This window comes from Vombatus ursinus, unplaced genomic scaffold (genome assembly GCF_900497805.2).
Source record: "Vombatus ursinus unplaced genomic scaffold, bare-nosed wombat genome assembly UNPS02000749.1, whole genome shotgun sequence".
Taxonomy (NCBI): Eukaryota; Metazoa; Chordata; class Mammalia; order Diprotodontia; family Vombatidae; genus Vombatus; species Vombatus ursinus.
The window spans coordinates 27,466,838-27,484,033 of NW_020940527.1; the positions used below are offsets into that span (position 1 = coordinate 27,466,838).

Consider the following 17,196-nt stretch of genomic DNA (forward strand, 5'->3'; position numbering starts at 1 on the left):
TAGGGACATAAGAATAGTCTTTGGGTACATGAAGGGCTATCATGGAGAGGAGAGATTTGATTCATTCTGCTTGGCCCCAGAGGTCAGAACCAGGATCGATGAGTAAAAGCTGTAACGATATAGATTTCAGCTCCATGTGAAGAAAACCTCCTTATCTAAAGATAGAATAAGAAAAATCTGTATGCTGGGCGGCGTGTTCCCCTTCACTGGAAGTCTTTAAGCAAAGGCTGTATAACCTACAAAATGCCTATCAGGCATTTTGTAGAACAGATTCTTGTTGTGTAGGAGTTGATCTAGATGGCCGCTAGAGTACCTTCCAACTCTGATATTCCTTGATTCCGTGATTCTGGTCATTTGTGTGAGAGCAGAGGGAAAAGGAAGAGTGAAAGATAATGCCAAGGCTATAAATGTGGGACACCTAGTGAATGGTGATGCCAAAGACAGAAATAGTGAATTAAAAAGGATGTAGAGGTTTAAGGGGCAAGATAGTAAGTTCAGATATGTTGACTTTGTGGACAACAGGACAATCAGTTGGCAGCATTCTAAAGGCATTGTTTACCGAAGGATACATGTCTGGAACTCGGACAAGAGGTCAGAACTAGAACTACAGATCTGGGAGTCATCTGCATAGAGATGGTGCTAAAGCAATGTGAGTGAATGAAATTGCAAAAGGAGATATGGAGTAAAAAGAGTAAAAAAGAGATGGCTAAAGATAGACCTTTAGGGAATACTGACATTAAGGGGTTTGGAAGAGAATGACAACTCAGAACATAAGAGAGAAAGGGAACTATTAGACATGTAAAGGAGTATGTGGAATCTGTGAATCTAAGAAAGGGAAATATACTCCATAGGAGGGGTTGGTCAAGAGTGTTAAATGCTGCAGAAGAGTCAAGAAGAATGACTGAATAAAGGTTTTTCTGTAACTTGGAGGTCTTACATGACCTTACTAACAGTAATTTCAAGACTGTGATAGAGACTAATTATATTGCAAAGGGTTGGAGAGAAAGTGGTTATTGAGGACATGGAGTAATCGGGAGTAAACAACTTCTTCAAAAAGTTTAGCAGTAAAGATGAGAGTGATAGGATGGAGACTGGATAGATCAGAAGGATCAAGATCTTTTTTTAGGGGAGTGGTAATTAGGGAGACATATGAATTCATTCAAATTCATTCTAATGATTCTATCTTAAACCTATTTTAAAATGTCACTCTGTGTATACTTTCTTCTGGAAGCTTTGTAATGGCCTTTGGATCAAACTATAAAGTACCCAAATTTTCATATTATAATGTGTTATAAGTTATTGTTATTAGAGGAGTCAAATTTCCTTAGGGGAGTGAATTATCAATAAAGCACTCCTACTTCTGCAACATCTGTAAAATGGAGTTTGTTATTAAAGCCCTAAAACAATTTCCTTATAGGTTCAATCCAAGCTCCATACTCTACTTCATTTCCCCTATGTCATAGCCTAATCTCTTTAACCCTTTCATTCCTATTCAAATCATAAACATACCTAATGAAAAATCTTTTTCATCTCATTTTATTTGCAACTTCTAGTCTTGTCTAAAGCAGCTCTAGACCCCAAATATTTTTTCTCCACAAAATATTTTTCTCACAATTAGGAAAACTCCTAAATTCAGCCATTCCTTCCTCTCTTCCATGAAGTCTTCTCAGATCAATTTTCTGAAGTTTAATTGTTTTCCTCACCTCACTTAGTCTAACTTAGGAAATTTCATGGAGGCTTTGTATCTCTAGACCTAGAATATACTTATCTTTCACCTATTTATGACAAAAATACCTTATTATGTATTTATATATGTTCAATGTCTTTTATTTTATTTCTTTACATTCTATTTATGTGAGTCTATGTCAATGTGATGATCTTTGATTATAATCTCTTTAAAAAAAGAAGTAACTGGCCATATGCAATTTTTTTCTACAGAAGTACAAATTAAATCCCTAATAAATTTGAGACAAATGAAAAATGTTTCTAGTTAGTTCTCAATTTTCTGAGCTAGTAGAAGGGATAATTTAAATTATATGTTATATTGGAATTCATTAAATGATTTTTATACCAATAGATAAGAATAATGACAACTTATAATCATATATTGTTTTAAGTTTTACAAAGTATTTTTACCACAATAATTCTGTAGGGTAGATTGTAAATAGATTTACTGTACAAATTATGTTTTATTTAAGCTAATATTAAGCTGAAGACACACCATTTAGCTGGGTTGAAATGTTCCCTCCTGATATCTCTCCCCTTCTGAGGCAGAGGGAGGTGATGGAAGGTAGTCTAGCAGTGTGCTTAATGGCAGAGGAAAGCAGCTTTTGAATATAATTAATCATGCACATATGCAAAATAATTGCAAGTTATTTGCAATAACAAATATTAGGATTGGTGGCAATTCTCACATAGGTACATTTTGAAAAATGTGCTTTACCTGTGCAGTTTCTGATTTCATCCACTGAATTTGAATATTTTTGGGAAGCAGTTGTTTCCAGGAGCTTTCTCTTGAATTGTCAAAATGTACAGACATTGGTGTACTGTTATGTTGAATATTAAACCAGACCTATTAAAATATTAACATACAAGTCAGAGTAGACTCCATAGGAGCAGTCAGGTGCTGGCAGTGATAGAGGAAGCAATGGACCAGAACATTAGGTCAAAACATCGGTTGGTCCTTAAATTTGAACATTTCAAACAGACTTACGTTTTCATTATCAAACAAACAGTCAGCACTTTGCAGGGGACAAAATGGATCAAACTGCTTATGAGATTGCCCAGTCAATGGATTCCAAAGTAAATATTCACTGGTTTCTTGAGTTAATACATAAGCCACTTGCCCCTATGTGATTAAAAAAAAAGGAAATCCCACCCCCAACAACATACTTTATTAGTGATTGCTTGAGTTCATTCTAGATGTTACATTTACAAATAGCATGTGATATCTTTTTCTGCTAAAGACGAAAGGATGTGTTTCTCAAAGAGGCAAAGAAAAAACCCCAGACAGATTTATAGATGAGCAGTCAGATTAGAGAACCTTTGACCAAAATAGGGTTGCAGAAGCTATTGTGAGACTCAGAGAAAGTCAAGTCTGGTATATATTACAAAAGGGGGAGGGAAGTCATGCTATCACTTTTGAGAAAAAGAAATAATGGTCCCTTGGTATTCTGCCTTGATCAAACTACATCTGGAGCGTTGTATTCTACTATAGATGCCACAATCTAAGAAGAATTGTGAGTGTCCAGAGGAGGGCAACCAGGATGATAAAAGGCTATGAATACATATATGCCAGATGAAGGTTGGTTGAAAGAACAGGGGATGTTTAGCCTGGAGAACAAACAACTAAGGGTGAAAATGGTAGCAGTCTTCAAATATTTGAAGCCTATCACCTGGAAGGATTAGATTTATTCTATTTGGCCCCAGAAGGAAGAACCAATAGTAGAAATTGTAAAGAGGCAATTTTAGCTTTATGTCAGAAAAAAAATTGTTTATAATTAGAGCTATCAAAAAGTAGGATGGGCTTCTTTGGGAGTTTACTCTTATTAAAGGCCTCTGAGGAAAAAGACTATCAGGAATAGTATAGTGGGGATTCTTTTCTAGATATAGTTTAGATTAGATGGCCTTTAATGTCCCTTCCAATGCTAAAATACTGCAATTCTTTTTTGTTTTTGCAAGGCAATTGAGGTTAAATGACGTGCCCAGAGTCACATAGCTAGTAAGTGTCAAGTATCTGAGGTCACATTTGAACTCAGGTCCTCCTGACTCCAGGGCCAGTGCTCCATCCACTGAACCATGTACCCGCCCCAAAGTACTGTAATTCTATGAGTAATTAATCAATCAATCAGCAAACATTTGTTGAATTCTAATTACATGCTAAGCACCGTGCCAGATGCTAGGGACACAAAGTAGTCAGGGAGAGATTTTTTTGTAAAATAGAATTTTATTTTACTTTCTACTCTGCAGACATATTTTATTATAGTGGCTCTTTAATTAATATTTTATTTGATAGTCAAGTTCCATAGAACTTATGGTTAAGAAAAAGTTTGGGAGCATGGTGGTATTTTATTCTCAAAACCTATCTGCCTTCTTATATCTGCTGCCATCTGGTGGCAGCTAAAAATATAGAGAGGGGAAAAAAAACCCGAGAAAACTAGCTTTCTCAGCTAACTACTGCTAACTCAGTGTTACTACTGGGGCCATCAGCTGACAAACTGTGACACCCTGAAATAATTAGGTGTAGAGAAAGATAATAGATAATAATGTCCTTCAAATGATCCTGTGTGCCGATGACATTGTGTTGATTTCATTAAGTACTAAAACTGTCTAAATGAAATCCATCATCATTTGAGTTCAGCATAACTGTCCAGAGGAAAACAGAGGTGGATGAAGAATGCCTATAGTCTGAAGCATGGCATTCAATTAGATGGCAAACCTGTAGAGCTTGTCCATATGTATCCTGAACAGACACTGTGGACGGACAACAAATTAGGCCTAAATAGAAAGAAATAGGACTAAATAGAACTAAATAGAAGGAAAATGACCTGAACTGCATTTGGTATTTAGCGCAGTGCTTTTAATGAACCTCTCCGCCTCAATATCACTATTCTTCTGGTGAAGCTGCATGACTACTAGTCATGGAATACCACAATCTATAGAGTTAAACTTGTGGGTCACCCAAAGATACATGATGAGCAAGACAAAGCTTCATTGAGAGAAGCCTCATAAAGGACAATATCAGAGAGAAATGGCCAGAAAAGAGAGTGAGCCAATCATGTAGTAAGAGTAAAGGACAGAAAATGGACAGTACAGCTGTCACTGATCCAATGAGAAGAGATTCCCAGCATATCAAAATTATAGGAAGTCAAAGATTTACAAGAGGTCATGGACAAGATCTATACAAAATGAAACCATGTGGATATGTTATGATCTAGCCCACTGGAGGGAATATTCATTCCCACAAGATTACAGATACATTGAAGTATGGAAGACAAAGGCAGTAAGAGTTACGATTATAGTAGAATTTTTAAAAAGGACAAGAGTGATTGGCAACAAGATTGCCACACCTTAAAACAGATATGATTGAGCTACAGAAGTTTTATAAGATTTAGAACTGGAAGGGACTTTGGATAATACCTAATACAATAACATTATTAAGGAAGAAAATGAGGTTCAGGGAAATTAATTGCTTTGTTTAAGATCATAGAGATAGTAAGTAGCAAAGCCAGGATTTGAACCCAGATTAAGAATTCAGTACTTTTTCTACTATACCATGTTACCTCAGAAGGATAACTAAAATTAGATTTGGTCTTGGAAAGATGAAGGCTGGATATAATTGAAATTATGACACCCATAGCTAGACATAGATACCATCCTCAAGTTTTATAATACCAGAACAAGGTTGTGCTTGGCAAAGGCTGAAAGAAGTAGGACATAAAAATAAATAATAACAGATTAAATTGAAGAGGTGGTATTGAGTCAAAAATAGGGCACCAATCAACCATGGAGGCAGTGAAGTAGAGCAAATACAGAGCTGGCCTTGGAACTCTGATAACCTACTAGCTGTGTGACCCTGGGCAAATTCCCAATGTCTTAATTCCCTACTGTCTGAGGTAATTCTCTAAGACTCTAAATCACAGAACAGTTGCCAATCTTCATTGGTAGAGGGATTTTCTCTAACAGGAGTTCCCTAAACAATGAAAGCACAGGTTTGGACAAAAAAAAATAACAAAGAATTGTTTGCTCATGCAGTTACTTAGAGAAAAATGAAATGGTTGAGGAGTGGGCGGGGAAGGGAGAGATCTCTTACACCAAGAACTGAAAATGAACTTGATGAGATTTTTGCATCATCTATAGTATAGACTCTATACTATTTAAAAATGGATAGTTAAAAATGGACACTTACTTCTAAAGTAGATGTTCCCAATAGCACCCAGGCTTTCTTTCCAAAATACAGGAAATAGTTACACAAAAGTATTGCATGTTCTTCTTTGTTTCCAATAGTTAAATTGATGCAACGCTAAGGCACATTAAAATGAAGAAGAGTACAACCATGTAGCCAGAAATGTACCCAAACTGCCCCCAAGCCCCACTTACCACATTTATTACTAAGGTTGTTATTTTTTTTTACAAGTGTGAAATATGAAAATTATTTCCAACTTCCACATATTTTTGCCAAGCTCTCTCCTTATGTCCACCTCTTAGACTCCCTTCCTTCATTAAAAGCTCAGTTCATGTGCAAGTTCCTATGGCAGTGGTTTCTAAACTTTAATGAGTAACACCTTGTCCCAAATTTCTTTTTAACCAAAAATAACTGTCCACTCCCATGCACTTTTCACTAAGCCCTCTACACAAATAACTTCCTCAACTTGTATTTTATTCAAATAAAATAAAGAATTTATAAAAATTTTAAACAACACACAAATCTGAAACATTCAGTATAATAATGTAATACAAATATTTACTGATAAGATCATTAATAATTTTTAATATTTATGATTTCTACAAATAACCAAAATAACAAAAATTTTATCACATCATAGGTGGACTTTTGGGGCTCAAAGTAGTATCAATGATGATATTGCTATTTATATTTCTATTTTAATCAAATTGGATTAATCAAAATGGACATTTTTTATAACAGCTCCAAAAGAAAATCCTGTTTCACATAAATGTTTTGAACAATAGTAGTAAAATTTGTATCACTTTGTTTGATAAACTATATTCATAGCCAAAATATAATATTTTTCAGGTTCAATTCCATGTTTTCAACATGCTATGAAAAGATAAACCTATTAGCCCCTCTTGTTCAGATGGAGTAAGACCAAATGTATCATACTTGTCCATGGCAAATGAGTTCATTATCAGTTGATATCCATTCATATTTAGAAATGCCTAGGTCTTTTTTTTTAAAAAAAAGGTTTATTTTAACCATATTTTTTCCACTTAATAGTACTTTTTTTTCTCAATTACATGTAAAGATAGTTTTCAACATTCACTTTCATAAGATTTTGAGTTCCAAATTTTTTTCTCTCCCTCTCTCCCTTCCCTCCTCCCCAAGACAGCATGCAATCTGATATAGGCTATACATGGACAATCACATTAAATGTGTTTCCACATTAGTCATGTTGTGAAAGAAGAATCAGAAGAAAAGGAAAAAAACCATGAGAAAGAAACAAACAACAAAAAAAAGAGAAAATAGTATGCTTCAATTTGCCTTCAGACTCTACAGTTCTTTCTCTGGATGTTCTTTCTCATTTTCCGTCATGAGCCTTTTGGAATTGTCTTAGATCATTGCATTGTTGAGAGGAGCTAAGTCTATCAAAGTTGATCATCACACAATGTTGCTGTTACCATGTACAATGTTCTCCTGGTTCTGCTCACTTCACTCAGCATCAGTTCATGTAAATCTTTCCAGGTTTTTCTGAAATCCACTGGTTCATCATTTCTAATAGCACAATAGTATTCCATCACATTCATATATCACAACTCGTTCAGCCATTCCCCAACTGATGGTCATCTCAAATTCCAAATCTTTGCCACCACAAAAAGAGCTGCTATAAACATTTTTGTACTTATGGGTCCTTTTCCATTTTCTATGATCTCTTTGGGATACAGACCTAGTAGTGGTATTGCTGGATCAAAGGGTATGCACAGTTTTGTAGCTCTTTGGGCATAGTTCCAAATTGTTCTCCAGAATGGTTGGATCAGTTCTCAACTTCACCAACAATGCATTAGTATTCCAATTTTCTCACATCTTCTCCAACATTTATAATTTTCCTTTTTTGTCATATTAGCCAATCTGATAGGTGTGAAGTGGTACCTCAGAGTTGTTTTAATTTTCATTTCTCTAATCAATAGTGATTTAGAGCATTTTTTCATATAACTATAGATAGCTTTGATTTGTCTGAAAACTGCCTGTTTATATCTTTTGACCATGTATCAGTTAGGGAAAAACCTAGGTCTTTAAAATAAAATGTGAATTGCTTCTTTAGATATCTCTAGTAGCTTTAAGTTTAAGTAGGTGTTTATTTCCTTTTCTTTCAGTGGTTCTCAAACTTTTTGGTCTCAGGATCCCTTTACATTGTTAGAGGACACCAAAGAGCTGTGAATTATATCCATTCATATTTACTGTGTTAGAAATTAAAATTTATAAAATTTAAAAATATTTATTCATTTTAAAAGACAATAATAAATTTGTCACATGTAAATAAGATATTTTATGAAAAATAATTAAAACAAAAAATTTTGTGAAAAAACTGGCATTGTTTTACATATTTTTACAAATCCCTAATGTCTGGCTCAATAGAAGACAGCTGGATTTTCATATCTGCTTCTACATTCAGTTGGTTTTGACATGTGTTTTGGTTGAAGTATATGAAGAAAATCCAGCTTCACAGAATTATATGGTTGTTAAAGAGAAGAGGAATATTTCAATAAGAAAATAGCATCTCAGTTTTGCTCAGTATTTTCATAAAAATTTTATCTTTCTGGGTCAGAGTATGAATTTGAAGACCTTACATTGCTTTATGTACTTTTCCCCAAAATATCCACCAAAGCAGATTTCAAGAGGAATTTTTGTTATAAAATGAATGTTTCATCTTTAACATTATCACTAAGAAAAATAGCATTTTATTTCCTCTGAGCTCAAATCTTTTGGAAGTATTTGGGGACAAGAAAGCTGAGGTGTTTCCCAACAATATCTTTGATTCCCTTTGCAATCTAGCTTATTATTCCATCACTAAACTGAAACTGCTCTTTCAAAAGTAACCAATGATCTCTTAAATTGCCAAATTGTATGGTTCTTCTCTGTCCTCATTCTTCATCCTTGTCAGCTAGAGCAGATTCATGGTATTAACCTCACTTTTGTTAACTTTGATGTGTACATTGCTTTCATTTAAAAAGCTGGATGTACTGATGTAGGAGTTATCCTTGAAAATATCTACCAATTTTGGCCATTGATATGCCCCTCCAGAGGGTCCCATACCCCTCATGGTTTGGAAGGTTTCTGCTCCCCCACGTTGTTAATGCTCACTTCCTCCTCAAATTATTGTGTATAAACTTATCTGTTTACATGTTGTATCCTCTCAGTGGAACACATGCTCCTTGAGGGCAAGGAATGTTTTTGTTTTATCTTTGCATCCACAGCTCCTAGCACAGTGCCTTGTACATTGTTGTTCAGTCATGTCTGACTCTTTGTGACCCCATGGACCATAGCACACCAGGACCTTCTATCTTCCACTATCTCCTGAAATCTGTCCAAGTTCATGTTCATTGTTTCCATGACACTATCTAACCATCTCAACTTCCTTTTGCCTTCAATCTTTCCCAATATCAGGGTCTTTTCCAACAAGTTCTGCCTTCTCATTATGTGGCCAAGGTAGTTAAACTTCAGTATTTGACCTTCCAGTGAACAGCCTGAATTAATTTCTTTAAGTATTGACTTATTTGATCTCCTTGCTGTTCAAGGACCTTCAAAAGTTCTCCAGCACCACAATTTGAAAGTGTTGATTCTGTGGCACTCAGCTTTCCCTACATAGTCCAACTTTCACAGTCATACATTGCTGCTAGAAAAACCACAGCTTTGACCACTTGGACCTTTACTGTCAAAGTGATGTCTCTGCTTTATAGTATGCTGTCCAGATTTGCCATAGTTTTCCTTCCAAGGAAGGAAGTATCTTTTAATTTCATGGCTGCAGTTGCTTTAGTGATCTTTGAGCCCAAAAATATAAAATCTGACACTACTTCTACTTCTTCTCTATTCTCTATTTGCCAAACAGTGATGGGACCAGTTGCCAAGATCTTAGTTTTTTTGGTGTAAGTTTCAAGTCAGTTTTTACACTCTTCCCTTTCACTTTCTGCCACCAGAGTGGTATCATCTGCATATCTGAGATTGTTGACATTTCTCCCAGCAACCTTAATTCCAGCTTCTGATTTATCCAGCCTGGCATTTTGCATGATGTACTCTGCTCAGAAATTAAATAAATAAGGTGATAATATACAGCCTTGTTGTTCTCCTTTTCCAATCTTAAACCAATCAGTTGTCCCATGTTTGGTTCTAATTGTTGCTTCTTGGCCTGCAGACAGGTTCCTCAGGAGACAAGTAAGGAGAACCTGCCACATTTTGTTGTGATCCACATGGTCAAAGACTTTAGTGCAGTCAATGAAGTAGATGTTTTTCTGGAACTCTCCTTGTTTTCTCCATAATCCAGCAAACGTTGGCAATTTGGTCTCTAGATCCTCTGCTTCCTTGAAAACCAGCCTGCTCTTCTGGATAATTCTCAGTTCACATTTTGCTGAAGCCTAGCTTGCAGAATCTTAAGCATAATCTTGCTGGTGTGTGAAATGGTGCAATTGTTTGATACTTTGAACATTCCTTGACATTGCCTTTCTTTTTTTTTTTTTTTGTTTGTTTTTTTTGGCTAGGCAATGGGGTTAAGTGACTTGCCCAGAGTCACACAGCTAGTAAGTGTTATGCGTCTGAGGCCGGATTTGAACTCAGGTCCTCCTGAATCCAGGGCCAGTGCTCTATCCACTGCACCACCTAGCTGCCCCAGACATTGCCTTTCTTTAGGATTGGAACATAAGCTGATCTTTTCCAATCCAGTGGCCACTGTTGAATTTTCCAAATTTGTTGGCATATTGAGTGCAGCACTTTAACAGTATCATCTTTTAGGATTTTAAATAGCTCAGCTGGAATTCCATCACCTCCAGTAGCCTTATTGCTAGCAATACTTCCTAAGGCCTACTTCACTTAATTCTTCAAGATGTCTGGCTCTAGATCAGTAACCACACCATTATGGTTATCAGTGATGTTAAGATTTTTCTTGTATAGTTCTTTAGTGTATTCTTGTCGCCTCTTCTTAATTTCTTCTACTTCTGTTAAGTCCATACCATTTTTGTCTTTTATTATGCCTATTTTTGCATGAAACGTTCCCTTGATATCTTTGTCTCAAAGAGATCTCGTCTTTCCCATTCCATTATTTTCTTCTATTTCTCTGCATTGCTTATTTTAAAAAACCTTTTTATATCTCCTTGCTATTCTCTGGAGCTATGCATTCAGTTGAGTATATCTTTCCCTTTTGCTTTTCTTCTTTCTCAGCTATTCATAAATGTCTTATCAGACAGCCATTTTGCTTTCCTGCACTTCTTTTTCTTTGGAATGTTTTTTGTTGCTGCCTCCTATATAATATTGTGAACCTCTGTCCACAGTTCTTCAGGTACTCTATCTACCAGATCTAATCCCTTAAATCTATTCATCATCTCCATTTCATATTCATAAGGGATGTTATTTAGGTCATACTTATATGATCTGATGATTTTCCCTACCTTCTTCAATTTAAGTTTGAATTTTGCAGTAAGAAGCTCATGATCGGAGCCACAGTCAACTCCAGGTCTTGTTTACACTGACTGTATAGAGCTTCTCCACCTTTGGCTGCAAAGCATATAATCAATCTGATTTTGATATTGATTATTTCATAATGTCCATGTGTAGAGTCACCTTTTGGGTCACCGAAAAAGTGTTTGCTATGACCAGTGAGTTATCTCGACAAAACTCTATTAGTCTGTGCCCTGCTTCATTTTGTACTACAAGTCAAACTTTCCTGTTATTTCAATTATCTTTTGATTTCCTACTTTAGAATTCTAATTCCCTTCGATGAATGACATCTTTTTTTTTTTAAATGTTATTTGTAGATGTTGTAGGTCTTCATAGAATTGATCAACTTTGGCCTCTTTGGTATCAATGGTTGGAGCATAGACTTGTATTACTGTGATGCTGCTTTGCCTCTATTTGAACAGCTGTCATTCTTTCATTTTTGACTGTCCTCCACTCTTCTCCAGTAGTATATTGGATACCTTCAGACCTACAGGGCTCATCTTCTGATGTCATCTCTTTTATCATTTTAGTACTGTCCATAGAGTTTTCCTGGCAAAGATACTAAGGTGGTTTGGCATTTCCTTCTCCAGTGGATCACCTTTTGTCAGAACTCTCTACTATGACCTGTCCATCTTGGGTAATCCTGAACAGTATGGCTCACTTTCATTGTGTTATGCAAGCCCCTCCACCACGACAAGGCAGTGATCCAAGTGGGTTTAATTTGTACATAGTAGGTGCTTGATAAATGTTAGTTTGAAATAGCAACATGTCTGAAAGATTTGAAGCGGGGGAAAGTTTAGTAAAGACTTCATGTAGAATGTCTCCTTTGTGCACAGTTTTGAAGGAAATACATTTCATGCTGAAATGCATTCAGTAGTACAATAGCCCAACTCATCTTTGTCATAAACACAGATTGTAAGGTACCTTGCAGCTCTAACCTATGAGCTGCAGGGTTTGTTACTAGAAGTATGGGGCCAAGGTACTAATGTCACCTCATATTACAATATACCCAAATTTCAGCTGTTTTTTTTAAAGGAATGAATATATCTTTTAAAAACCTAAAATTAAAACTCTGAGGTACCACCTCACACCTATCAGAGTGGCTAACATGACAAAAAAGGAAAATGTTGGATGTTGGAGGGGATGTGCAGGAAAACTGGAACACTAACGCACTATTGGTGGAGTTGTGAACTGATTCAACCATTCTGGAGAGCAATTTGGAACTATGCCCAAAGGGCTATGAAACTATGCATACCCTTTGATTCAGCAATACCACTGCTAAGTCCATATCTCAAAGACATCCAATAAAAGGGGAAAGGACCTATTTATACAAAAATATTTATAATAGCTCTTTTTGTGGTGGCTAAGAATTGGAAATCAAAGGGATGCCCATCAATTGGGTAATGGCTAAACAAGCTGTGGCATATGATTGTAATGGAATATTATTGTGCTATAAGAAATGACAAGCAGGATGATTTCATAAAAACATGATAAGACTTACATGAACTGATGCAAAGTGAAGTAAGCAGAACCAGGACAATGTCGTACACAGTAACAGCAATATTGTTCAATGAAGAACTATGAATGACTTAGCTATTCTCAGCAATACAATAATCCAAGACAATCTCAAAGGACTAATGATGAAGCATACTATCCACCTCCAATGAAAGAACTGATGTTGATTGAATAAAGACTGAAGCAGGCCATTTTTCACTTTCTTTCTTTTTTTTTTCTTTTGAGTCTTCTTGTACGAAATCACTAATATGGGTTTTGTTGGCAATATAAAAAATGCTAATAAAATGTTGATTTGTTTTATATCTTACAATATTACTGAAATTATTTCTTCAAAGAATTTTTGACTTTCTAGAGTTCTCTAAATAAACCATTATATCATCTGCAAAAATCAGTAATTTTGTTTCTACTTTGCTTATGTTTATTTCTTCAATTTATTTTTCTTGTCTTATAGTTAGTATTTCAAATGCTATATCAAATATTAATAGTTATGAACATTTTTGCTCTATCTTGATCAAATTGGAAAGGCTTCTAGTTTATTTCCATTATATATAATGCTGCCTCTTGATTTTAGATAGATACTATTTATCATATTAAGGAAAAATCAATTTATTCCTATGTTTTCTAGTTTTTTTTAAAAAAATATGAATGATATAAAAAAGTTTTTTCTGCATCTACTGATATAATTATTTGCTTTTTATTGTTCTTGTTATTAATATGGCCTGTTTTGCTGACAATATTCTTTTGAATCAGCCCTATATTCCTTTTACAAATCCAACTTAGTTATATTGTATAATCTTTGTGATATGTTGCTATATTCTATTTGCTATATTTTATTTAAATTTTTTGCCTCAATATTCATCATAGAAATTGGTCTGTCATTTTCTTTCTTTCTCAGTTTTGGTTCTCCCTGGTTTAGATATCATGGCCATATTTGTATCATAGAGGAAATGTGGTATTACTGCTTTTCCTATTTTTCAGTTTATATAATATCATGATTATTCTTTCAATGTTTGATATTATTTACTTGTAAATCTTATTTTTTTCCCCTTTGGGAGCTAATTTATGGCTTGTTCAATTTCTTTTTCTGAGATTGGATTGTTAAATTCTCTATTTCTTGTTCAATTAATTTGAATATTTTATAGTTTTGTAGATATTCATCCATTTCATTTAATTAGCTAGTTGTATTATCATATAAATAGATGAAATAGTTTCTAATAATTTCCATTCTTCTTCATTTGTTGTGAATTTTTCTTTTTCATTTTTATATTGGTAATTTGATTTTCCTCTTTGGGTTTTTTAAAAAATAAAATTAAGAAATGATTTATCTATTTTGTTGCTTTTTGAAAAACAGCTTCTAGTTTTATTCATTAATTCAATGGTTATTTTACTTTCAATTTTGTTGATATCTTGATTTTCAGAATTTCTATTTTGGTGTTTAAATTTTTTAAAAAATTTGTTTCTTTTCTAGCTTAGCTGCTAAATTCTAATGTATCATAATGTTTCTCTTCTATCTAAAGGCTTGGGAGAGATTACCCTGAACCAAACCTATTTGGGACATATTAGATCTGTACTCCTAGAGCTTGGAATCACACCACATGCTTGTAGTTTACCTCCACTAGAAATTGGCTCAGGTCCAAGGGAGATATTCTAGGTTATCTGTGACCTTTATACCTATCTTGGTACAAACTTATTTTCCCAATAAAATGTGTAGACGCTCTAGGGTCCTAAATTCTGCTTTAGATGGGGAGTGTAGCCATATATCATCATTAGCATTTATATTAGGTTTCAGAGATTAGCAAAGAGTCATAACACTGCTATAGTAAAAAATTCTATGTAGTTATGCTAATCTCTAGAGAACTGAAATATTTACCATACCTAAAAATTGATGAGCTACTATTGCCAGTTTTTTTAAGTAGTTTTTAATTCTTCCTAACTAATGATTTCTATAGGATGTTATGGACCTAGAAATTTATACCCATAGAATAATTATATATTTTTACTATACATAAAATTAAGTACAATAAAAAAGCTCCTTTAAAAAGAATGACAAATAGTAAATATTATAAACCTTAAAGTGTGTGTGTGTGTGTGTGTGTGTGTGTGTGTGTGTGAGAGAGAGAGACAGAGACAGAGACAGAAAGACAAAGAGACAGAGAGAAAAGAAAGAAAGAAGGTAGAGAGAGGCAGAGTCAGAGAGAAGCAGGATACTGGATAGAATGCTGAGCTTAGAGTCAGGGGTTGGGAAGCATGAGTTGAAATCCCATCTCTGACACTAATTGTGTGACCCTACACAAGTCACTTAACCTCTCACTGCCTTAGGCAACAACCTAGAATTGATCTATTATGTCATAGAGGAGTTGTGATTTGCTTTTGTGGATGAAGTTCCCTATGTTAACAAAAATCACAATTTCTTCACATACATTCATATGAAATATATGTGAATATATAAAATCATATACACATTTTTATAAAAATTTTAATTATAAAATGTACTGCTTATTACCTCTGGTGACATCCAAATATCAAAACCATCATTTTCATTCAGTGTGTCTGGTAAGCAAGGAATTAAAGATACAAATCGAGCAATGATATCCTACAAACATAATATTACAAATATATAAGTATATGTAATTGCAATTATATACATTTTATATAGATGTGTTATAAAATCTTAAACAATCTTAAATACATCTGTCATAATAAATGAATTTTAAGTTTTCATTTTATATATTATGAGATAATTTTTTTTCTTTTTTTTTTTTAAGGCAATTGGGGTTAAGTGACTTGCCCAGGGTCACACAGCTAGTAAGTGTCAAGTGTTTAGTCTGAGGCCAGATTTGAACTCGGGTACTTCTGACTTTAGGGCCAGTGCTCCATCTACTGCGCCACCTAGCTGCCCCTCATTTTATATATTATGAAGATATTTATTGTCTGTTTTTCTACATCATGGGTTAGAAAATGTGACTATTAGCAGGGAGGGTTATACCCACAAAGGGATGCCCTCTGGGTGTTTAAATGAGGAATGGAAGAGAGTAGTGTATATCTCCTCCATTATGAAAATAAAGAGTAATGCTGTATGAAATTGCTTCACTCTCATGTTTCCTGCATCCACAATGCTGTTTCAAGATTTATCTGTCAATATATCAGCTTCAGGGACTGGCCTTTAGTTTAGTACTGAGAGAGAAATTTTCTATGCCATCTTTAAAGTGGTATGAAGGCATTTTAGAACCTGTGGCCTTCCAGACTGCCACTGTAAGAAGATAATTCTTAGTTCCAATTAGGAATAAATAAAAATCCAATGGAAAAATCTTTTCTGCTCCCCATTTTCCTGGAAGACATTTGCATTGTATTCATTGTAGATTCTGAAAGGGAGAAGAGATTCTAGAAAACTTCTAGAAGATACAATCTTTACCCATTACCTCTCCTTCCTCTTTTTTTATTAATTTCTCAATGTTATGCAATATAGCTTCAACCTTCTCATTCAACTGAAACTGCTCCCTCCAAAGTTACCAAAGTTTCAAATGTCAGATCCAATAGACATTTCTCAGTCTTCAACCTTCTTGACTGTTCAAGAAGCCTTTGACACTGTTGATCACTCTCTTCTCCTGGACATTCTCTCTTCTTTGGGTTTTTGTCACACTGTTCTTGGTTCTCCTCTTATCTATGTGAACTCTTCAGTCTCCTCTGCTGAATCATCATCCATATCCTTTCCTCTAGTTGTGGGTATACCCTGCAGTTCTGTCCTGGACTGTCTTCTTTCTCTCAACTCTTTCATGCTGACCTTATCAGCTTACACGGACTCTCACCTTGGAATCATCCTTGATTCTTCATTCTCCTTTACCCTACATATCCAATCAGTTGGCAATTCTTGTTGATTGTACTTCCACAACATCTGTCCTATTCATCCAACTCTTTTTATTCACTGAGCCATCAAACTCATTAGGCCCTCATCTTCCTTCAACTACACTCTTGTAATAGCTCTCTATCTATGCTCCTGTTCAAGTTTCTTTCCTCTCTAATTCATTTCTCACATTGTTGCCAAGGCAATATTCCTGAAGCACAGGTCTGACCATGCCATTTTCCTACACAGTAAACTTGAGTGGCTCTTTGTTGATTTTATGATCAGATACAAACTCTTCTGTTGGCATTTATAAGGCCCTTTACAACCTGGTTCCAACCTACCTTTTCTAGGACTCTACACAATCTAGCCAAAATTGGCTTTCTTGCTGCTTTTAACATGACATTCCATCTTCCATCCCTGTCTTTTCAAGACTGTCCCTTATTCCTCAAAAACACTCCTT

The 17,196-nt window shown here is 34.9% G+C and overlaps 1 protein-coding gene across 1 annotated transcript in view; it reads right to left on the reverse strand.

Annotated features, from left to right (window-relative positions):
* CC2D2B (coiled-coil and C2 domain containing 2B) overlaps positions 1-17,196 on the reverse strand; it is a 128,010-nt gene that overhangs the window by 12,328 nt on the left and 98,486 nt on the right. The window contains 4 exon segments of the mRNA XM_027858110.1: positions 2,444-2,572; positions 2,714-2,848; positions 5,909-6,022; positions 15,399-15,488. Of these exon segments, the coding sequence (XP_027713911.1) occupies positions 2,444-2,572; positions 2,714-2,848; positions 5,909-6,022; positions 15,399-15,488 (468 nt within the window).